Below are 22,974 nucleotides of genomic sequence, written 5' to 3' on the forward strand. Positions count from 1 at the left end.
TGGCATCCCTGCCCACCTGTCTTAGCACCAGCCTCAGTGTGTGGTCACCCCGTACTGAGCAGAGAAGAAGAGGCTCAGAGATTGGCTCCTTCTAGCAAGTTCCCACACCTGTCCACTCCAGGTCCCTCATACCCAACTCCCCTTCAGCCCCTGCTGTTGTGCCAGGCCACCTCACCAACCTACACTGCCCTGTGTTGGGCTGTCTTCCCTGGTCAGTGTCCAGACAGTAGCAGCTCTTCTTGCTTCAGCCATACAGTCTGCACAGGGTCCAGAGTGTCAAATCCTGCCATACCCTGGGTGTGCCAAGAACCCTGAGCCTGTGGTCACAGTCCCGGTGACCAGAGATTGCCTCTCCACCTCCCTTCATGAGACACCCCTGCTCACAGTCTCAGCGAGTCCTTGGGCTCCTGAAGGCAGGAGGCAGGGCCAGGAGGTTCCTGCAGCCTCTGAGCTGGAGGTGCTGAGCCAGGAGCCTCAGGTGGTGCCCTCAGCTCTGGGGCACATGTCCAGGGCAAGGGGGATCCTGCAGACTCAGCCTGCAGGCGCCGGTATGGGGTGTGGAAGAAGAGCACCAAGACACAGGTGAAGAGGGTACACAGGCTGGCCATCAGCAGCAGAGACACTGGGGACACACACAGCTCTCTCTCAGCTGGCCCAATTAGCCAGAGGAGCCCTCGGCCATGGCAGAGCCCAGGGGATCTGGACCCACCATGGCCACAGTGCATCCCTGAAGCAGCCCTGCTCCCCGTCCTGACAGTCCCAGGGGTCACAGGCCTTGTGCCCAGGGTGCCTGACCCCCACTGTCATCACTGCCCACTCCAGCTCCGACCATGCTCTGTCCCCGTCCCTCTCCTCTCAGCCCCTCCCCATTCTCTGCCCCCATGTCTCTCCACTTCTCTCTCTCTTTCCTGGCTCTAAAACAGCTCACCAGGGGGCACTGAGACTAGGCTTCTCTCAGGGTCTTTGGGCTGCACCCACCCGCTGAGCTCAGGTGCTCAGGTGTAGGTGGCATGTGAAGGGCACCCAGAGCCCAGAATGGGGGTTCCAGGGCTGTCCCAACTGGCCAGGCCTGGCCTTTTTACCTCTACCCATTGAGGGCCCTGGGACATGGGTATGGACACTGACCTGTCCAGTCCAGCGGGTCCTCACCATGCTGGCAGGTGGAGGAGGATGGATCTTCGGGCCGCACCGTCAACACCGTCAGTAACACCATGATGAGCACACCCTGGGCCTGCCTGGACATGGACAGCCCTCAGCCAGGGCCACGGCACTGTCCACCTTTCAAAGCCAATGCCACCTTGGGAGGGACCGACATTGCGCCGCCCGCTGACGTTCCAAGAGCAGCATGAAGCCTAATCCATGTGGCCTAGGCTGGCCCAGGCCTGTGTATGGCCCACCCTTACCAGAGCAGACAGGCCACTCTCTTCCCAAACAGGGGCCTGGGCCATGCAGCCTGGGAGAGCATCTGGGCCCAGGGAAGCAGCCAGGGCAGGTGGACACTCACCCCAGCACAAAGACCAGGCCCGCAGCTGCACCCTCACCCACAGGAAAGGCACACTCCACCGCCAGCTCCATGGCCACAGGTGCCACAGAGAAGCCGAAGAACCCAAACAGCGAGCAGGTGGCAGCCACTGCAAGGGCTTGCCCCTGCAGTCGGGACACCTGGGAGCAGCCAGACAACAGAGGAGACGGCAGTCAGCACAGCCAGCTGTGCCAACTAGGCTGCCTGGCTGTAGGCAGGGACACCTCACCCACCATGGGCCCCCCAGCAGGAGAGGCCATGCCTGAGAGGCCAGTGGCCTCTTGCCTGCCACCTGCCCAGGCACTCCTCCACCCCTGCAGGGGGGCTCAGCAGGGGACTCTCACCAGGGCAAAGGCCACACAGGCCATGGAGGCGAGGCAAAGACCTATCTTGGTGGCTTCCGTGAAGCGCTTGGTCCGATCCACATACAGGCCAAGAACCAGTGCCCCCAGGATCCCAAACACGATGAAGAGAGCCCCGCAGAGGCCCGAGAACCCCTGCAGGAGGGGGAAGTTCAGGCAACATCCTGGGGCAGGAAGCCGCCAGAGTTCCTTGGGACACACCTGTGACCAGGGCAGTACCCAAGGCCAAAGCAGGACAACACTACTGGCTGTCTGCCAGAGTGGGATCCACTACTGAGCACCCCACTAAGGAAAAGGGCAGTCACCAGAGATACCCACAGGCCCTCAGTGCCCTGCACCTAGGGCAGAAGTGGAAACATGCTCCAGGCCACACCCAGCTCTGAGCCAAAGGGAACGGGGCAGAGGGCAATAGGTATGGGTCAGGCCCAGGGATGCCCAAGTCCCACAGCTGGCCCCTCCATGCTTCTTCCAGCGTGGACACTGAGCACTCAGAGGCAGTGGGTAACCCTAGCAGAGGCAGAGTCCCTGCCCTGCAGGAACTCACGTTGGAGTAGCCGTTGGCACAGAGGATCTGCTCCAGGAGAGCCGAGAAGCTGGAGAAGATCCCGATACCACCTCCAAAGCACACAGCCAGGATGACATAGGCCTTGTTCTGCAGAAGCTGGAGGGGAGGTGCCTCTTAGCCCAGAAGCCCAGGTGCTTCCAACCAGGGCCTTCCCACCCCCAGAGTCCCACCACACTCACCAGCTTGAGCCCCTGGAGGAAGTTCTCCGAGGTGGAGCTGGCGGCCCCCACAGAGGGTGGGGTGGGGGGTACACTCTCCCAGAGGCAGACAGTGGCCAGCAGGCAGACCAGGCCTGCAGGGATGGTGTAGACTCCAAGCTGGGAGAGGGCATGGGTGTCATAAACAGCCACACAGGTAATTGTGCCCACATGCCTCTGCCCTGCTCTGGGCCCAGGTCCTTATCCCCTTGTGATCTCTGTCCACCCTCCAACCTCCAGAGTCACCAGTAAACTCAGGGCCTGTGGTGGGCTGCTCTGCACCACCCTCACCTGCTCCTGGGGGTTTCGTGCAGAGCCCTGACAATCAAAATATTCCTCAAGGATGGCTCCCACCTTGACAAGGCCAGCCTGACCACCCAGAACAGACTAGCACCTAAGGGCCAGCTGCACAATCACGTAGGAAGAAGGTCATGCAAACACACCCAGGCATGTCAGAGTACAAGTGCACAGGTGTGTGCACACCACACACACACACACAGACCCCTCACACCACACATGCATGCACAGCACACACACACTCATATACCACACATGTGCACACACCACACACATGCACGTACAACTCATGCACACCCCTCACACCACACATGCACACACACCACTTACACATGCACAAGCAGACAGCAGAAACACACCACACATGTGCACCTTACAAGCTTCCTCACCATTAGAGGGATGTCCTCTCCCTTCTTGACCAGGGCAGGTGACAGCACATTGGCCACAAGGATGCCCAGGGGATTTGCTGGGTGGAGAGATGAACCAGGCAGCAGGTCAGCTCAGCCATGGCTGGCCTCATCCCCAGCCCAGGGGGAAGGCTTCCTGGCCCTGGGGCCCTGGCTCATGAGCTCAAGGGGTTGAGGACCCAGGCAGGCAGAGGCCTCAGCCCTGGGACTTACACATAGTGGCAATCATGTTGGCTGTGGCTCGCTGATGCTCTGGGAACCACAAGGCGGCCAGCTTGGCTGGAGAGAAGATTACCAAGTTCTGGGCCAGGGCACAGAGGCTCTGGCCACCCATGAAGAAGGCAAATGTGTTGGGGACCCAGGCAGCCACACAGGGAAGGGCGCGGAGCATACTCCCAGCAAAGTTCAGCCATGCACCCAGGATGGTCTGCAGGACAGTCAGAAGGCTGCTGGCCAGCTCGGACTCCCCAACCCATGTCCCCAAATGCCCACCCTAGCTCACAGGCACATCCCAATTTCTAGCCATCCCTCCGCCCTGGCAGCTTTGCCTGGGGTCCCAGCCAGCAGGGCTGTTGGGCCCTGGTCTGGGGAGCACATGCACCCAACCTCTAAATGCAGAGGACCTTGCTAATAATCCCAGGCAGGCCATGGTGTGGGGTCTGACTCACCGCCCCTCGGAGCCCCACAGAGTCTAGGACCCAGATGGCCAAAATGCCAAATGGGATGGACACCACCAGGTAGATCAGCGAGAGCCAGCCAACCTGTGCCATGGACAGGAGGAAGTGCTGGGCAATGATGTCTGCAACTGGGGCGAAGCTGAGCCAGAGCTGTGGGGACATGCGGAGTCAGCTTAGGGCCCACAGATACTGCCCCCCCACTCCTCCCTGGCTGCCTACTGCCCCTCTCATCCATCCCTCGGCAGGACAGCATGAGTCCGCCTGTAAGGGCAATAGGAGGTTGGACCAGCCCTGAGGCTGATGATATGGCCAGAGCCTGCAGGATCAGGAGCCCCACTGGGACTGGACCTGACCCCTGAGGACAGCCTGAGGGCTGTCAGCAGGGGGACCACCCACCCTCTGGGAAGCTCTGTGTGGACTATGGGTGTGAAAGGGCATGTGGGCAGCTGAGGCTTGCCAAGTGGGCAGGGAGAGGCAGCGAGAGCAGAACCTCAGAGGGATGGAGCTGCCTGGACACAGCACCAGTTCACAGAAGGCAAGGGACATTGGGGAGAGGGGAGATGGCAGCCCTGGCCCCCCATCACACGGATGAGCACTAAGCTGACACAGTCTGGGCAGTCGGTGGCTGGGGGAGACACCATGCCAGACGTCCACATAGCAAGGGCGGGAAGCCCTGGGAGCCTAGGTGTGAGTGAGGCTGCAGGCAGCAGCACCCAGAGGGACAAGGAGGGCCCCAGCAGGGCTGAGGACAGTGCCAAAGGGACAGCAGAGCTCAGATTCTGGAACATTTTGGGGGGGGGAGGCAGGTCATCTGTTGCAAGCTGGACGATGGAATCTCAGGTAGAAACACCTCCACTGTGTGCAGGCCCCACCCCACAGGAGACAGGTGTCCTGCAGGTGAGGCCATCCCCAGGGCAGAGGACATTCTTCAGCCGTAGGAGTTACCAAATGCTGAGAGCAACCCATGGTTTCTCAGCAAACAGCACACTCGCCACACTGGGCCATGGGGCAGGCTTTCTGGAAAAGGCGAGGGGCAGGAGGAAAGGAGGGGTCATGAAGGCTTAACCCAGAGGTGGGGTGGGAGGGTGGCACATGGACCAACCACAAGGGTGTATCACGGTCCAAGTTCACAATGAGTCACCTCAGGATGCCAGAGCTCTAGGCCACACCCTCCATGGTGGGCAGTGAGAGCCAGGTTCCCACTGCCAAACTCACATGACCACCAGCTAAGCAAGGGCTGACTGTCTTCCTCTTTCCTCGCGACAGTGCAAGGGCTGATCCCCAAGCTCAGAAAGAACAGCAAACAGGCTCAGCTGCCTCTTGCCTGACCTAACCCAGCAGTTGAAGGCGTCAGCATCTGTTTACAGAGCCTGCTCTACAGAACTGATTGAGCTCCTCCCTAAACAGCTGGCAGCAGCTCCATGTCCTCCTCCCAGAGCTGTGACCCTGGATGGCAAGAGATGACCTGTCCAACTCACCTGCTGTGCAAGAAATCCTTCAACCAGCTCCCAGCCCTTCCCTGCTCGCCCCTCATCTTCCTGAGGAGCAGGCAGAGCCCCACACAGAACCCTGTTCAGAATGCTGGGCTGTCTCCAGTCCTCACCCCAAGCTCTGTGCTACCTGTCCCCTCAGCACCTGGGAGCCCTGGTCACCAGCTGCAGGAACCTGGCCAGGGCAAACATGAAGCCCAGTGCTCACAGTGGAGACCCAGCAGGGATCACAATTCCTGTCTGCTCCACAATGGCAGGACCCTACCTGGGCGTCCCAGGAACTTCTCAGACCCATGGAAGAAGCTCCAGAGGAGGCCCAAGTGCATCCTCAGATGGCATAGCCACAGCCTTGTCTAGACATCCCCAGATGGCATAGCCACAGCCCTGTCTAGACACAGGGGCCTGGGAGCCAAGCCACAGCAGCAAATCAGGGCTCATCCAGGCAGCTTTGGCAGAGGGAAGAGGTTTCTGGAGTTACTGCAGCCTGCAGACCCCAGTGCCCACCCCAGACAGCCTGGGAGCCCCCATCACAGTCCACTCTGTTCAGCCACCAGGTCAGATGGTGGTGAGGTGGTTGGAAGCCCTCCCTCGACCTATGGATGCCTGTCCAAGCAACATGGAGAGGTGGCCAAGACTGGCCTGGCACAGAGGAAGTGAGGGTCACACACAGCCCACCTAGGTACAAGGGCTGTGAGTGAGGCAGCCTAGGCCTCTGGCTGCAGGGGCTGGGGGCTGCGGAGAGTCTAGGAAGCTGCAGGCTGTGGGACACCTGAAATGGCAAAGCCTATCGCTCTGCTGGTCCCTCTAAGTGCCGACTGCCAGGGCCCTGGAGCCGGGACAGACTGGGACAGACGTTGGCCCCTTACTCGGCGGCCAGCGCGGACCAGGAGAAGGCGCCCGAGGCCGAGGCCCAGGTCCCCGTACCCGGGCACCGGACACGCGCGGCCCCGGCCCCGGCCCCGGCCCCAGGGCTGAGGGACGGTGCAGCAGGCCGGCTCCGGCGCTACACCGGCCCGCCCCAGCGCTCCCACGCCCGCCCGGCCGGTACCGTGGCGTTGGAGCAGCTCAGCAAGCTGACCACCAGCAGGAAGACCCAGCGGCGCGCATAGGCGCGGGGGCTTCGCGGTGCGCCCCCGGCAGCCTCCGGCACTGCTCCCGCGAGCCCCGCCATCGCCGCGGCCGGCCGAGGGTCTCCAGAGGACTTAAAGGCACCCGCGTAGGCGGGCCGGGTGGCGCCGGATTGGGCGGGGCAATAGGGTCAGTCCCCGCCCCCAAGGAGCCGCTAGGGCGTCGCGTCGTGTGGGAGGGGCGAGTGGGCGGAGTTGCCCTCCCCACTTTGGGTCTCGTGCCGAAGCCGGGATCGAAACTGGGCCTCAGAGGCAGGAATAAGTCCCTTCTTGTAGTGGCCAGTCGGGTCACAGCTTGTGAGGACCCGTCGTGAACAGGCTCGCGGGGGTGAGTGCAGGAAAGGGGACCTGCAGTCCCTTTGCCCCCAAACTACTGAGATCCAAACAAGCGGCAGGGAGAGGCTAGAGGCCAGCCTGGAAGAGGAAACTGGTGTCAGTCTGCAAAGAGCCTGGAATCCGGAGTGCCATGACACCTCCCGCTAGGGGAAGCCGGAAGGGTGGGAGCTGGGGAGGACCTGGCCTGAAGATCCCGTCCGCCCAGCCCCTAGGGGAGGCAGCCTGCCCTCCCACCCGGATGTTCTCTGCTGTTTCCCCGGGGAGTCAGCTGGCCCAGCAGCTGGGCAGGTTTCTGTTTGTCTCCACCGAGGCCTCTGGGTGGGAGGCAGGAGGGAGGCCAGTCTGGCTCAGAGGGCCTGTGTCTGGCTGGTTCCTGGCCCTGCCAGGCAGGCCCGTGTAGAGTGGGGCCTCCTGGTCCAGATTGAGGTGGACAAGGAGGCCTCCTGTCCCTCAGGCTCGCCTCTGTGGTCGGGGGCAGGCTGTTCCTGCTCTTTGTCTTAAGGGTTGGCAGGTGCCACTGTCACAGGAGATGTCTCTGGAAGAGGGTTCTCATCTGAAGAATTCCCAGGGAAGGGGGAATTCCGGCAGCGCAAGTGGGGTCCTTGAAATGCATGACAGATAAGGTTGACAGCACTGTCTATCAGGGAGCAGGATCAGGGTTAGGAAAGCAGAGAGAACAGGCCTCTGATCCTGGGTTCTGGGCTCTTCTTATAAAGAAGTCTGATGAGGGGTGGGCACAGGGGGTGTGGGGTTGGCATCAGTCTGGGGATCTCAAGATGGTTTGTGGTGGTCTGGTCATCCTCTAGATCCTCAGGCTGGCGGGGTCTCCATTATCTGTCTGATCAGTAATTGTTGCTGGAAAGCCCCCACCCACACATTATAGGGATTTTTAAATGTCATATCTCTCTTTACTTGATATATTTATTTGTGGACTAGGTAACAGGGGACAAGGGAGATTCACAGGTTTTCTAGAAGCTTGTGGGTGACAGGCCATGCAAAGCACCGGCCTGGAAAGGCAGGTGACATTCAGTTAAAATTGTCTCTCTCCCTGTTTCCTTCAAGTTTCCTTCTGCCTATTCATTGCTTCTCTTACTCACCACCTGTCCCACATCCCTCTCTGAACAAGCAGTCGTGTGGTCCCAGTCCTTGTGTGTTCTTACCAGGGTCATGTGTGCGTCACATGGACTCACACACTTTGGGGTTTCTTTTGTGAAGAACTGTTGAGTAACCAAGGAGAAATGGGGCTCTCCCCAGTGCCCTCCAAAAGGACAGCCCACTCTCTGAAACCTCTGAAGGGGCCCTGTGGTCCTCCTGCTCAATGCCACTGTCCTCACCTCACCTTGTCCCTTCCATCTCCCCTGTCCTCTTCTCCTCATTCCTTACTTGCCCCCACCCCATCCATCCACTCACCCTAACCCCGAGGAGCTGGCCCTCACAGCCTTCCCCCAAGGCCTGGAACTGCTTGGGACTGGGGACTTCCATGTCTTCCTACCACTCCTGGCAGATAGGGAGGGACAGCATAGGTATCAATGTCGAGGACACGGCTAGATAGGATTTGCCCCTCACCAGCTGCAGGCCTAGTAAAGTCTCAGCCTGTTACCCTAAAACAGGGTGACCACGTGGCTATTTCCACCTATCCAAGTCTCTGACAACTCCTCCTCCCATATCCTCAGGGGTCTGGGGTAAGCAGTGCATTCAGCAAGGCTGCAGGACACAAGATCAGCACACTACAATGAACTGTATTTCTATGAACTGTGCCAACACATGTGAAAAACCACAATTAAAGGCAGGATACATATATAATTACTTCAAAGAAAATTAAATACTCAGATATAAACTTAGCAAAGCAAGTGTAGTGCTTCGATGCTAATGATGATACAACATTAACAGAAGAAATCAAAAAGACCAAATAAACAGAGAGGTATACTGTGTCCATGGATTGGGAAACAGCAGAGTAAAGATGCCAGTTCTCCTTCAATTGACTTACAGGTTTGATGCAATTCCCATCAGACGTTTTCAAACACACAGACTGACAGAAAATGTTCGAAAACCACATAGCCAACAAGGACTGGTAGCTAGGATATATAATTCAACAGTTTAAAAACTTCAGCATGAAAGTGGGCCAAGACATGAGGAGGCATCTCATGGAAGAGGATCCACAGAGGGCAATAGGGATGAGTGACTTAACTTGATTAGCCACCAGGAGAATGCAAGTTACATCTTTGTGAGCTATCACCACACGCCTTTCAGAATGGCTAAAATAGAACAGCACAACACCAGATGCTATCAAGTCTCTGAAAAACAAGGCGGCGGCTTCTTATACACATAAGTATGCAGCTGTTGCATAAGCCAGCAATTGCACTCCTGAATTCATCCCTCAAAAGCCTGAGCCCAGACCCACAGCCGCTTTCTCTGTGAGAGTCAAAACTGGAAAGCCCCTGGTATCCCCTAGCAGGATGGCTAAGCTAGCTGCTCATGTCCATAGCATGAAACATGGCTCAGGAGGAAGAAGCTGGTAGCATACAAGTCTGGATGGATCTGTCAGGGTGATGAGACGGGACAAAAGGCTGGGAACAGGGAGTGACCCTGGGGTGCAGTGAATGAGCCCCCTAAGTGGCAGGACCTGCTGCTTCTCTACCCTCCTGAACAAATGGGTCACAAGACCCAATCCAACCAGAGAAACAGAATGTCTGCACAAGATGAGATTTCTCCTGAGAAAACCTAATAAATCCTCTAGCTTCACCTTTTCTTAGTTAACTTGAGAATTGCCTGTTTGGGAGGTCACACAGCTAGGGCATATGACTGGTTCCCTAGGGCTTTGCTACGAGTCACACCTCTGCTACGTGGGCTATGTGGACAGTGGAGGCCCAGCTGCTCTTCAGGGACCCCAAGGCCTCTTTCACTGGAGACTCTGGCTCTTCCCCAGGCCTGCAGGAGTCTGGTGGGTGACTGGAGTGGGGTCTCTGTCTTCATATTGGTCCTGTCCCCTTGGCCACCTTACCCTTTGGGTCGATTCTACTGGGTCCTGTGGGTAGTCATAGCTGACTATGGAGGCTGGTAGGTGTTTTCTTCCACCTGCCCTGTGCCTGTCCAGCAGTGACAGTAGCCCAAGCACCCAAAGCCCTTCAGCCCTGCCATCAGCCCATATGGAGCCACAGGCCAGGTGTGTGCATAGGACAAAGGGACCAGCTGCAACACAACCCAGCAGTCCCCCAATAGGGCCACCATGAGAAGAAACATCTTTTGGAATCTGCCCCTGGCCAGTGGAACTCACTGACTGGGCCCTAGCCCACCCCAGTAAGGCCACAACAGCTTGTGTCTCCCTTGCTCAGGGAGGAGCCTGGCTACTCCATCAGTGCTGCCCCCTGAGCTGAGCTCCAGTTGAAGCCTTGCCTGCAGGTTGCTCTCACTGGACTCGATTTCCTTTTCACCATCACTAAGTTGGAAGTTCCTGCTTCAGGTATCAGTTGCCAGGGACAGGGACTGGGCTGTGAAGGGGCAACAGGCAATGCGCAGGGCACACTCACACCATGCACACTCACAAGGCTGCCTGTCCCACTACATGCACATGAGAGAAACAGGGCGTGACCTGCACCTTGCCCAGGCTGCAACCCGTGAAGCAGGGCTGAAGAGACCAAGGGAGGCGGGAGCTGTCTGTGTGTTCTGCATGACGTCACCCTGGGGCACACTGGCAATGGTGACAGGCCCTCTCTGTGTTGTGTTTTCAACTGCATGGAATCTACCAGTGTCACAACAAGAAGCTCAGTTCTAAGGACCCCAGAGTATGAAGTCTTGGAAGTCTTGGAAGCAATGGATTCCTCTCTCTCACTCAGTGTTAACAGTTTTGTATCAAAATGGACAAGAGTTTCAGCACCAGCGTCAGCTGCTGGTGTGTTGAATCCAGGTACAGCACCACGCATGGGACACAGGATGTCCTCTCCCCTTTGGAATCGCCACATCTTGCAGAGGTCCTCTGGTAACTGGACAAGGTCACCTGTTGCCTTCTAGGGAAATGACCTTCAGAGCTTCCTTAGAATTCCCTCTCACTGTGGCTAAATCTGCCTTTAGTGTCTCATCATCTCAGCCAAATGTGGACTTCTGCCAACATCCCAAACTAACCCTACCCAAGGTCTCTCCCACCACTGTGTTCCCCCAACAGCATCTAGTTCGGAGGCAACCAACTGAGGCTGCCTGGCCAGCTGGAGCCCAGACAAGGCCACCCTCTCTGGACACCCCACTGTGAGGTGGTGTGGCCATCCTGCTCACTGACGTGGTTCTTCTGCTCCTCCTAGGGTCAGAGTTGCCAGGGCAGGAGCCTGTCTGTCCACCCCAATGCCTGGAGGAAGAACCAGGCAGCACATGTCCTAGGCAAAAACAAAGGAGGCAGGGGCTGGCCTTCCCACCCCGGCCCCTGGCCCAGCCTGCCAGGCAGGCTCTGGAGGCACCCGTCCCCACGCACACCTGCACCTCCTGTCCCAGCAGCACACTTCGCTTCCCACGTCCAGTGACTCACCTGTCCCCCAGAGCTCCCGCTGGCCCATGCTGAGGCCCGCAGGCTACCAGCAGGGGCCGAGTCAGCACTTCAGGGTCTGGACTAGCTGCCTGGAATGAAACCCAACTCGATCCCCAGGTGTGCAAGGGCTGGAGGACTAAAAACAGGCCTGCCACTGAGTCTTGAGGGCTCTGTCACTCTTGCCTGGGCTCCAGCTGGCCCCAGCAGAGGGGCCCTCAGGTGTCCACCTCCTGTCCTCCCCACCCAACCCCAAAGTCTTAGCCTGCTCCCTACCCACCCCAAGATGCACCCTGACATCTGCCCTGCCCTTGGAGCCTGTCCATCTCTCGAGAGGTCGAGGCCCTGGTTCTCTCACCCATGTGCATGCAGGGGGACAGGCAGCCTTGTGGGCGTGCGTGGTGTGAGTCATGCCCTGCGCATGTGGTCTTGTGTAGGGCTGAGGTTCCTCTGTGGTGTGTGTGTCTAGATTGGGAGTTGGTTTGAGTTCACGTGTTCTGTAGGCCACGTAGGCTTTGGCACGTGGCGAGACCGTCGTTCTCCTCCGCGTAAGTGGTGGGAAGTGATGCCCTACTTCTGTTTGTGTGGGCTTCCACTCTGCATGTGAGATGGAGGGCCGGGCTCTCCCTCAGCTCAGGTCCTACACAGCGCCACACCTCCCTGCGCAGGAACCTCGGGACCCTGGGCCCAGACGAGCCGGGCGGTACTTGAGGTGAAGGTCACTGGGGACACTTTCGGGTTCCACAGCCCAGTCTCCCGGGTGCTGCTGGTGGCTCCTGCACTCGGAAGGGCACTTTCCAGGAGAGCCTGGGTTCTGAACGCCTTTCTTCCCAGGGTCATGGCGACCCCTCACCTCCTCTCAGAGCCTGATTTCTGCTCTGGAATGGGCCCAAACCTGTCACAGCTTCCCTCTCACTTGGGAACAGGAGGGTGGCTTCAGCCTCCCCTGCCACAGCATCTCCTAGATGGACAGCCCCAACTTGGCCTTGACTGCTTGGCTCTGAGGCCAGGGTCCTGCAAGAACATGAGAGGCTCGTGGAGCATGGCCTCTCCACTCAGAAGGTCTCCAAAGCTCATCCGAGTCACAGCAGGTGTCAGTGCCTCATTTTTATTGCCAAGTAATATTTAATGTCTGGGTATGCACTTTGTATTTATTCGCTTTTCAGGTGATTGACAGTTGGTGTATTTTCACCTCTGGGCTGTTGTGACCACTTGGGAGCCGGCCTAGTGTGGACATTGTCTTCAGGCCTCCTGCTCTGCACCTGTGTTGGATTTATGACCAGCCTTTTGAGGACCTTTCAGGCTGTTTTCCAAAGCACTTGCACATTTGATTTTACCAGCGATGGTGCACAGGGGATCCAATTTCCCTACAGCCGCACTAGACCTCTTGCCTATCTTGTTGATGATGCCCATCCTGCAGTGACGTCCCCTGTTGGTGACCTGCATTTCCCTGATAGCCAATGCTAATGGGCGCTTCTCACAGGCTTGTTGGCCATTTGCAAATCTTCTTTGAAAAAATCATCTACTTGAGTCATTTGTTCCTTTATTTTTTTGGTAGTAGGGATTGAACCCAGGGGTGCTTACTCACTGATAAACATCCAGCCCTTTTTAAGTTGTTTAGGGTCTCACTAAGCTCTAAGGCTGCCTTGAACTCCCGATCCCACCGCCTCAGTCCCTGCAGGGATTATAGGTGTGCACCCCTGTGCCCAGCTATCTTGTTCATTTTTAATCATGTATTTGTATCTTCATTGTTGAGTCATAGTTTTTACATCCTTTATGTCCTTACAGTCTCACAGTGTCAGACTCAAGCCCTCGCAGACACCATTCCGAGACTCTCCTCCACTGGAGTCGTTTTTCTCCTTTGCTCAGGGTGCTCTTTGCAAGCAGGAGCTTCAGTCTGAGGAACCTACTCCACCTGTTTTCTCGAGTTACCTGTGCCTTTGTTTTCCCAAGAAATCCTGCCTTTTTCAAGGTTGAGAAGGTTTGTGCCTCAGTTTCTTTTGAGATGGACAATTTTACCTCCTATATTTACATCTTTGACCCACTTGAGTTTTGTGTATGTTATGATAGGCATCCAATTTCATTCTTTTACATATGAACATTCAGTTTTTTCCAGCGGTGTTTGCTGGAAAAAAAAAAAACATTTTTCCCTGCCCTGAATCATCCTGGCACCCTTCGGGACACTGGGCCAAGCACGAGGGTCCACTTCTGGACTTCCAGTTCTGTCCTGTGGTCTGGGCTCACCTGCATGCCAGGTGCCTCTCTGTCTTGATGGGCACAGCTCTGCAGCAAGCTTTGAGATCAAGAAATGGCCCTGCTAACTTGCTTCTTCCCCTAAAGATCGTTTGACTATTCTGGGTCCCTTGAATTGACCTCCAAATTTGGGGATCGAATTTCTTTTTTCTTTTTTTTTTTTTTTTAAAGAGAGAGTGAGAGAGGAGAGAGAGAGAGAATTTTTTTAATATTTATTTATTTATTTTTTTTTAGTTCTCAGCGGACACAACATCTTTGTTGGTATGTGGTGCTGAGGATCGAACCCGGGCCGCACGCATGCGAGGGGAGCGCGCTACCGCTTGAGCCACATCCCCAGCCCCATGGGGATCGAATTTCAATGTCTTGTTAATTTCTGGCAACAATCCAGTTGGGATTTTGGGTTGAATTACCAATTTGGGGAGTACAGACATCATAGCCACATGCCCCGTCCACAAACATGGGAACTCTGTTATTTAGGTGTACTTTAATTTCTTTCAATAATGTTTACCTGGTTTTGGAATGTAAGTTTTGCACTTTTATTGCATTTATTAGTAATCTGCTATTTAAACTAATGGTCTAATCATAACTTTCCCCAGATCTGCCTTGGTACGGTGAGGAGTCTGTGCTGACACACAGTCACAACTGAAGTCTGTGGCTTACAGAGGGTGCTTTTTGTGTAAGCCTTCTGTTTTGACAGATGTGTCCGCTGTTAAGCACTACCCAAGTAGTGTCACCGCCCTAAAGCCCTGTGTTCCTCAGACCCATCCCTCTCTGTCCTGCTTACTGCCCTCTGCATGGGCACACGCCTGCTGACTGATCCCCATCTGTGGCTTTTTTGGTGGGTCAAAACCATGAATTTTATTTCCAAAATGTGCCCCCGCTGCACAACCCGACTGGTATATCTGCTCAACATGCACAGGCACTGGCCAGGTGGCAGGGGCACAGCCATCCCCTAGGGAGTGGGTGGCAAGAGCAAGGGACTAGAGCAGCAACGGAGGCAAGTGGCGGCAGACAGGGCAGGGGGATGGCCAGTGTGGGCCAAGTTCTGGAGTCTTCCGTGTGGAATATTTCAAAGACGAGGAGAGAGAACTGAATAATAAACCCCCAGACCCACTGCCATCTCCTGCAAGGACACATTAAGGGCCAGGCTCATGTTCACCCCAGTCTGCCCCACTCTGCTCCTCCAAATGCCCCCTGCTCTCATTTGAGTCTCTCTATACATGTCGAGGCCTCCAGAAATGCTCAGCATGGCCAGCACACCCGGAGACCCCTGTGTCTTCCGTGTCTCAACACTGCATGGCCTTGACCTGGAGGACCGAAGCCGTGACACCACCCCCTTCCTTTTGACCAGTGTCTCCTTGCACTTTTTTAAAATATTTTTTTAGTTGTAGTTGGTACAATATCTATTTATTTATTTTTATGTGGCCCTGAGGATCAAACTCAGTACCTACGCAGGCAAGGTGAGTGCTCTACCACTAAGCCCCAGCCCCTCTCCTTGCATTTTTAATCCCTATGGGGTTGCTTATGGCTGACACAGCTAGGCCCTGCAGATCTGCTTGTGTTCCAAGCTGTCTTCACCCATTGCCATGCCCTGCATTTCCTACAAATTGCTGTGAGACTGGAGGTCTGGTCAATGTCTCAGTTGGCCCCTGGGAAGCAGAGCTTGAGGCAAGGATGGGCAGGGGCTCTATCTGGGAGAGGGTCTTAGGAAGTGAGAACAGAAGAGACAGGAAGGCAGGAAATGCCCTGATGGACATTGCAGGGAGGCCAACGGTGTCAGTGGCCAGCTGAGGTCCATGAGGAGGCCCCTCTGGAGCAACTCCCAGGAGCCCAGAGGGTACAGAGGGTTGTGCAGCCATCAGGGGCTCATGGGCTGACAGTCTTGGAGATGCAGGCATGGCTCCCGGTTGTTGCCCATGTCCATGACCTCAGGTGGCCGCTTTAATCCACAGTCCCTCCTTCACTCATTAGCCGGAGTACACAGAGAAGCCGACGCTCATCAAGTCTGCGGCTACCCAGGAAGATGGACATCTCCCGTGACACCGTTCCCTGGGGAGCTGGTCCCCAGGTCCCACAAGCCCTCTGGCTGGTTGCTGAAGGAGCGTCACTCTTTGGCAGTACAGACATACCAATGTGCGTTGTTCCATTGCTGCTGCTGTTCTATGCTGACCTGCGACCCATTTCACTAAGCAGAGCCTCGCTGGGTCTTATGGTCTCCACAGCTGTCTTCTTGCCCATTTCCTGACTTACTCCCTGAGCCCCTGTTAGAAATACCAGGTGCCACAAGGAATCAAACGTGTGCTCGGAAGTGGATTGGCAAGGCTGACTTTACTTCTGCAGCAGGGCTGCTATCCAGCCTGGCTAGCAAGCACACCTGATTTTTTTTTTTTTTTTTGGTACAGGGGATTGAACTCAGGGGCACTTGACCACTGAGCCACATCCCCAGCCCTTTTATGTATTTTATTTAGAGACAGGGTCTCACAGAGTTGCTTAGTGCCTCGATTTTGCTGAGGCTGGCTTTGAACTCATGATCCTCCTGCCTCAGCCTCCAGAGCCACTGGGATTGCAGGCATGCACTACTGTGCTGGTAGTCCACCTGATTTTATCCTGAATGTAGTGCTGCTCTTGCTCTGATAGGAGGAGCTCAGGGTTACAATCTACACAACTGGCTAATTTCAAAATTGGGGAGGGCAAAGGGAAGGACTATGGTTCAATTGGCTACAACTGGATCTTTCATCCCAATTAAGGCTAAATACTATATTCTGAGAATGGACCACTGGACTTTCTGTCTCTCACAGTTCCCCCTTTTCTTTTTATACCCTTTGGCCGCGTTTTCATTTCTGTTCTTGTGCCATCCATCCTAGATATATTGAGTGGAAATCACCCATGGTAATGGGTTCCCCCCTTGTAGGAGACCAGGTAGGCATCCTGGTGATGAGGAGCACTTGGTAAGGTCCTTTCCAACTCACCTGTAGCTTGTCTTCTTTCCAGGTCTTGATTAAAACCAAGTCGCAGGCTGGAAGTGAACTGCAAACTCCAGAGGACTCTGAGCAGCAGCTCATGATAATCACACCAGAAAAAAAAAGCACAGACAGGTCTCAGATTGGCTCAGAACACACCTGTGACTCTGACAGAGCTTTATGCAATATTTATCAGACACTCCTGTATAAAGACGCTTCCTTTATAACCTCCCAGTTTTACTGACTTTCAGGAGGACTGACACAAAAGTACATCTCAGGTAAAAGAACCTGTCTTGTCTTTTAAATGTCCACATGCAGCTTTGTTTTACTCTCCTGCTGGGTGTTTAAGACCAAGTTGGCCAAAATTGGCCTTTTTTTCCTCTCTCTCTACTGTTAGAGTTAGCTGAGATTTGTCAGGGATCACTCTTGGGAACTTGTGAAAAGCCTCTTGGCTCCTTTAGCTTTTCCTCTTCCAGTTGTGCCATCTGCCAGGATGGGCCAGGGTCTTGCTGACCACGTGTGGCTTCCCTGGAAACATCAGAGACATCTCCCTCTCCAGTGACCCTCCTCTGCAGAATGTGCACTGGGTGGCTTCCTGTTCTCTAGGGTCCTCGTGATCCCCCGATCGGGAGGTCAATGACTCACTGCAGTTATCCTTAGAAGGGTCCTGTCATTCTCCTGGTTGACCTAAGAAGGCAAGACCCAGAATATTGGCTGCTTTTTCCTTGGCCCTTTTACTTCCTTGATTTTGGTCTCCATGTTTTGGGTTGAAACATCCAGCAGGTCAGTTTCACCAGTCTTGGAGTAGGAGTACTGGGTTTTATCTTCAATGTCTGTAATTTTATAGTTACCCCTTCCATTTAATTGTGGTCACTATTAGTACTGGAAGTACTAATACTTTATTAGTACTCTAATATTATTAGTATTCTTCCAGTACTTCCAGTACTAATACTTTATATCCTATCTGACTTTACATGATGGCTTCTTGTCTCAAATTAACCCAGGTTGTTCTATCAAAAGTAGTACTTCTTCAAAACACTAGCAGGTTCTAGTTGTAAAGTTCTATAAGGAAAACACAAAATAAAATTAACAAGACATCAAAGCATACTTAGTTTACATAACAGCTTTGAACCAAAAAACATAATTTTTATAAAAACACTAATATATCTTTGGTATATATTTTGCCTCCACAAAGACCTATAAATTTATCAACTCAATCACATTTGAGAGTCTTTACAAATTTTACTTTCTTTTGAAACTTTTACCTCCTTAGATACCTTTTATAATTTATCCAATTCTTTACATAAGCTTTATGTTTTATATTATATCTCCTGCTTATTTTTGAGATCTCAGTAAGCTTTACAACAAAAATCTATACTTTGAGCAAAAATTTACATGAGGTTAAGTCTAGCCTACTTTGGAGCCATCTTAACATGCAATAAGATGAGAGACTCAGGTGAGGCAGCCCCTTGATACATAACACAATACAGCATTATATCTGAGACATGAATTTAAAAAAAACTAAGAGAACTAACTTTATTTTTGTGGGAAAAGTAGCAAAATGCTTTCATGTTTCACAGTGTCAACCTTTAAACAAATCAGAGTGTCTTTATTGTCTTTCAAAAATGCATTTAAATTCCCATCTCAATGTTAAAAGTAAGACAAAATTATGTGTTTGTGTGTGTGTGTAACTTTTGATAACAAGTTACCTTTATCCACTTACAGAGCACGAAATGACATAAATAAATCCCCAGTTAAATTTGTTATTTCTATATAAATCTGAATGAGATTACCTCTACATGCCACTTTAGTTTAGAGAATACCAGCTTGGTAAAGTGTTCCCCTAAGCTTTTAGTTGTATGCATTTCTCTAGTCACATATATTTAGTGTGTCTGGCAAAACTGACTCAATTCATGTTTTAATAATTTGTCGGAAAGACAATGATCCCCATGAATGCCTCTCTCTTAAAAAATGTATATACACATTATATTATATCATATATTTTTTCTTCTTCCTGGGGCAAGTTATTACTTCCTCCTTAAACAAAATCTTGGTTGAGATAACACTGATCACCTTTCTCAGGGTCCCTTTGGCCCAGATGGCTTTACTGTTAGTAGACCTCCAGCAAAGCAGGCTTTGTTTCCTTTTCCTGGGCAGCACTTGCAACTGAAGTTGTTGCTCTTTGGGTGAGAATGTTATCTGTGCATCTAATTCACATAACAAGTTTTATTCCAGGAGAGGGATGGACAATCTGGATATATACAAAAAAACAAACAGTCTAAATCTTTTTCTCCCCAGGTTGCATTCAAGGGGTTGGAGCACAGGATATTGTTGAGCCTGACCTGTCTCCTTTATCACTATCATAATGCCATCAACTTTAATCGAGTTCCCCACTGTCGATTATACTCAGATGCTCCTTTGAGGCATATTGATATTCAGTGGAAGAGGCCATTTTCATCCTTTAGGCTTTCTTGATGATCCTTTTGCATAGGTTGCCAACAAAACATAAGTTGACTTTTGTTTCTGTTCCTCCTAAGCGTTATATATCACAAATGCACTATTAACTAGTTGTGAGGGGGTTATGTCAGTTTGTCCCCTTTGTCCAATGAAGGTCATATTGACCCTACAGAGACTATTTGGGACCTCTCTATATAGAAATCAGCATGGCCAAGACATAGATGCCTGCATACATGGGGACTCCAGGAGGCCCTTGTATTTTAGCTCTGTGGACAGCAGGGAGGCTTCCACCCAGAAGTATCCCCTGGCCAAATGGGGCAACCTGCTAGATCTTAGAAGGGAAGACCATTTTTTATCCCCAGGTTATGACCTAATAGTGCTGGAATCCACTGATATGTCCTTAGTGACTGGTAGCTTTCATCCTGAATAAGATAGGATAGTTAATCATCAGACGCTCAGGGTAATGGCCTCCAATTAAGGCTTTTTCCAAAGGTAAAGGCTATCCCATGAAGTTAAACATTCCAGTCAATTCCTTTGTCCCAGAGCAGTGGTAAATGGGAAGGGGGTGAAACCAAATGAAGTTATAGAAATATTCCAGACTTAAAGACTAAACGGGCATAGTCAATTAGAAAGTCATGGGCCAAGCCAATTGTCTTGGTACCCTCCCAATGCCTGAAGATACAGAGTCCAATCATTAGCCCCAACTTTTTAAATATCTGTTCAGCGCAGACTCTGATCAATGCTTTATCCAGCAGCCGTAAGTCCGCAGGCCAGTACACCCAAGTGGGGGGGACCCTCTGTTAGGTTTCTGCCTCACATCATTGGAGCTCCATCCTCTCACACTCAAGCAAACCTTACTCCTTTTTTAGAAGATGATACCTTGCTTTTTTTATAGTACTTTAATAAAAACACAGCTTAAATTTTTTGTACACATATGGAATTATATCTGTTAAAATTTTAATTCTTAGTGACTTGGTTTTAGGTTAAGACCTAGAAATAAGCAATCTTGAACCTTTTTATTTTTAACCAATTTATAAAAACATATTTAATAGACCCAAATATATGTTACCTTATGGAATTCAAGAAGCCAAGAATACTTGCATATACTTAGTTGATGTTTTAGTATTTTAACTTTGCAAATTAATCAGATGTCTCCTCTAACAAACACATTTATAAAGATTAATCCCATTTATGTTAAAACTAATTTATACATTTCTTACTTAGGCTACTCATGAAAACCAAGATATCAAACAAGTCTAGTTAATATTTTAAGTCAGTATTTCTGCCAAAGAAAAACACTCAGAAGGGGTTAGAGTTGTGGCTCAGGGGTAGAGCACTTGCCTCACAAGTGTGAGGCACTGGGTTTGATCCTAGCACCACATAAAAACAAATAAAGGCATTGAGTCCATACACAACTAAAAAAAAAAAAAACGTTCAGAAGCAATGGACATTGCACTTCAAACGTTTTATGGAAACCAACAGTCTGATTGGCTGGCTACCTAGAACGTGTGAGTAGTAGTTTCAGAGGTATCTTTACTCTTACCAATTCAGATTTATCCTTTTTGTTAGGTTTTTTTTTTTTAAGTAAAGTGAACTGAAAGGCATTTGAATCCATTCATTAAATGGATTCAAATACTCATTTACCTGTCAGCCAGTGTTGACGCTATGTACATGATATACACAAGCATGTATGCAGACAGGACATACAGGTTGCAGGTATGCACAAACATCCATCAAACAGACAGGAAGCAAAGACTTGGTGCCTCTTTGCCAGATATTAAATCCCTACAAGTAGGAGGCAAAAGAACTATCAGACTTCAGCTTTTAGACATTAAAATAGACCCTGGCGCAGGTTTTTTACAGTATTACTCAGACATGAAAAGGGTCTGTGCAGCCGTGGTGAACACTGAAATCAAAGGATCCGGTGGCCACTCATCCCCAGGGGACAGGTTAATCCCACAATCACTACTGTTTATTTTCCATGCTTGCTCTTCTTCAAAGGAAAAGAAGATGGGATCTTTTCATTATTCTTCTATGTCCCCAAACCTAGTATTTTTATTCCCCATTTTTTGTAGGTTCCTGTAATTAAGTTTCCCCCTGTGTAGTCAACCACCACTTACTGGAGACTTCCTGCACCCCTTATTCCACTTTCCTGGGTATAGTCTTGTGTTTCTACGTACAGGCCCCATCCCCCTTTGGGGGATGAGGGCATAGTCTCTAAGGATGACCTGGAGTTGTCATGCTGTGAAGATCTCCTGGTGGAAAAGTGGATGGCTATACACCAGAGCAGGGCTCAGAGTAGTGGCCTTGGTGCTGCTGGTGAGATGAGGTCACCTGGAAGAGCAGCTGGCAGCCCAGGTATTGGATGAAGGGACCTTGGGCCTGGAATGAATTCTCAACACAGTTTCACCTGTAGCCGACAGACAGAAAGTCATGGGGGCCATCTGTCCATCAAGTTAGAAAACTTCCTGGGATCACTCTGTCCTCAGCCCAGGACTGCTCTTGGCCTGCTCATTTGTACCTCTATACTGCCCCCAACATCAAGGCTCTGCCTCCCTCCCCCACTTCCACACCCCTGCATCAGGACCCTTCCCCCCATGACAGCAAAGGGCCCCCTGCTCTTCAGAGGCCGGCTGCCACACCTGGGCCCAGGTCTATGCAGCCTTCCCTTTTCTGCAGTATGGCCAATTTGTCCTTCTAGTCAGCTGTCCCCGCAGCACCACAAGGCCACCAGAGTTCCCACCCAGAAAGAAAGCAGTCCTGTTTGCCCCTCACCTCCCCTAGACAGAGCCCCATTTTGTTGCTTTCCTTTACAGCAAAAGGCCTTAAAATGTGTCTATACTCACATCTGCACTTTTCGAACCTGCCATGATCCAGTTTCCACACTATGATGCATCCATACTGCTGCCAAGGCCTCTGAAAGCCCCATGGGCATTCTCAAACACCCCCAGCAGCTAACACAAGCCAGACCCGCCCACAGGCGGTGGCTCTGCCCTGGGCTGCTCCAGCTGGGTCTTTCCTGTGGGCTCCTCCAGAACTCCAGGACTCCATTTCATATAGTCACCTCAGTGGTCACTCCTTTGACCAACCATTTCCAGGTGTTACAAGCTAAGGAGCTTCACAGGACTCAATGCCCACGTCTACTGGTCACCCACAGGGGCACTGCTGACCCACGCCCAGCTCTGCCCCGTGTGCTCCCACACCCCCAGACCACCTGACTCCTGCTCCCTACGCTCTAATCCCAGCCCTAACCTTAACGCCTGCAGTTACAGAGGAGCTCCAGCGACCCCTCCGAACACCAGGATGCGCGGGGCTCCCTGCCGCGCACCTCACCACCCCAGACTCCAGCGGAGCTCCTTTCCTTCAGTCCTTTCCTTGCCCCAGCCCCATGCGGAAATCCACTCAGCGTGCCACTCAGTCTTCTAAAGACACTACACTTCCTTTTCCCTCTTGCTGCCCCCTCCCACTACAGTGAAGACCCTAGAGGGCGTGAACTTCTCGGTCACTGCTCACGGTTCTAGGGTGGGTCTCGCACAGGTCGACAAGCAGAGGAGCTGTGGGGTCAGCCCGGCTGTTTCAGGTCCGTGAGACCGAAGGCAGGGGCCCTGTGGGTCTGCGGCGTACAGCGCACCTGCCACGTTCAGAGCAGCGAGCCCTGCCCAGCACCACACCCCAGCAGGTCTGCGTCCAGCGCCCGCACGCCGACCCGCAGCGCGCCCGGTGCACTCCGTCCACGCCCCGCCCAACCACGCCCGACGGTCCCCGCCCCTTACCATGTGGCCCCGCCCCGGCCCCGCCCCTCCCATCGCGCCAG

The 22,974-nt window shown here is 52.7% G+C and overlaps 1 protein-coding gene and 1 long non-coding RNA gene across 6 annotated transcripts; both read right to left on the reverse strand.

The window, feature by feature from the left end:
* Window positions 1-100: 100 nt before the first annotated feature.
* Window positions 101-6,794, reverse strand: SLC49A3 (solute carrier family 49 member 3). 4 transcript variants are annotated; one of them, XM_081303490.1, is made up of 10 exons: window positions 6,566-6,750; window positions 4,019-4,177; window positions 3,564-3,777; window positions 3,333-3,409; window positions 2,629-2,766; window positions 2,429-2,545; window positions 1,867-2,019; window positions 1,505-1,662; window positions 1,126-1,235; window positions 101-622 (listed from the first exon to the last, which is right to left on the reverse strand). In XM_081303490.1, the coding sequence occupies exons 1-10, from the start codon at window positions 6,686-6,688 to the stop codon at window positions 381-383; spliced, it is 1,491 nt and encodes a 496-aa protein (XP_081159616.1). In that variant the 5' UTR covers window positions 6,689-6,750; the 3' UTR covers window positions 101-380. The 4 variants fall into 4 exon arrangements, with proteins under 4 accessions (XP_081159616.1, XP_081159618.1, XP_081159617.1 ...); XM_081303493.1 differs by having other exon boundaries at window positions 400-536; window positions 6,566-6,794; XM_081303492.1 differs by lacking the exon at window positions 4,019-4,177 and having other exon boundaries at window positions 6,566-6,754.
* Window positions 6,795-17,035: 10,241 nt separating this feature from the next.
* Window positions 17,036-22,887, reverse strand: LOC308654300. 2 transcript variants are annotated; one of them, XR_014023209.1, is made up of 4 exons: window positions 22,674-22,887; window positions 20,805-20,945; window positions 19,531-19,582; window positions 17,036-17,765 (listed from the first exon to the last, which is right to left on the reverse strand). It is a non-coding gene; the product is annotated as an uncharacterized lncRNA (long non-coding RNA). The 2 variants fall into 2 exon arrangements; XR_014023208.1 differs by lacking the exon at window positions 19,531-19,582.
* Between the last annotated feature and the right edge of the window lie 87 nt (window positions 22,888-22,974).

The sequence above is a fragment of the Spermophilus citellus genome, assembly GCF_964194105.1.
Source record: "Spermophilus citellus genome assembly, chromosome: 8".
NCBI classification, from domain to species: domain Eukaryota; kingdom Metazoa; phylum Chordata; class Mammalia; order Rodentia; family Sciuridae; genus Spermophilus; species Spermophilus citellus.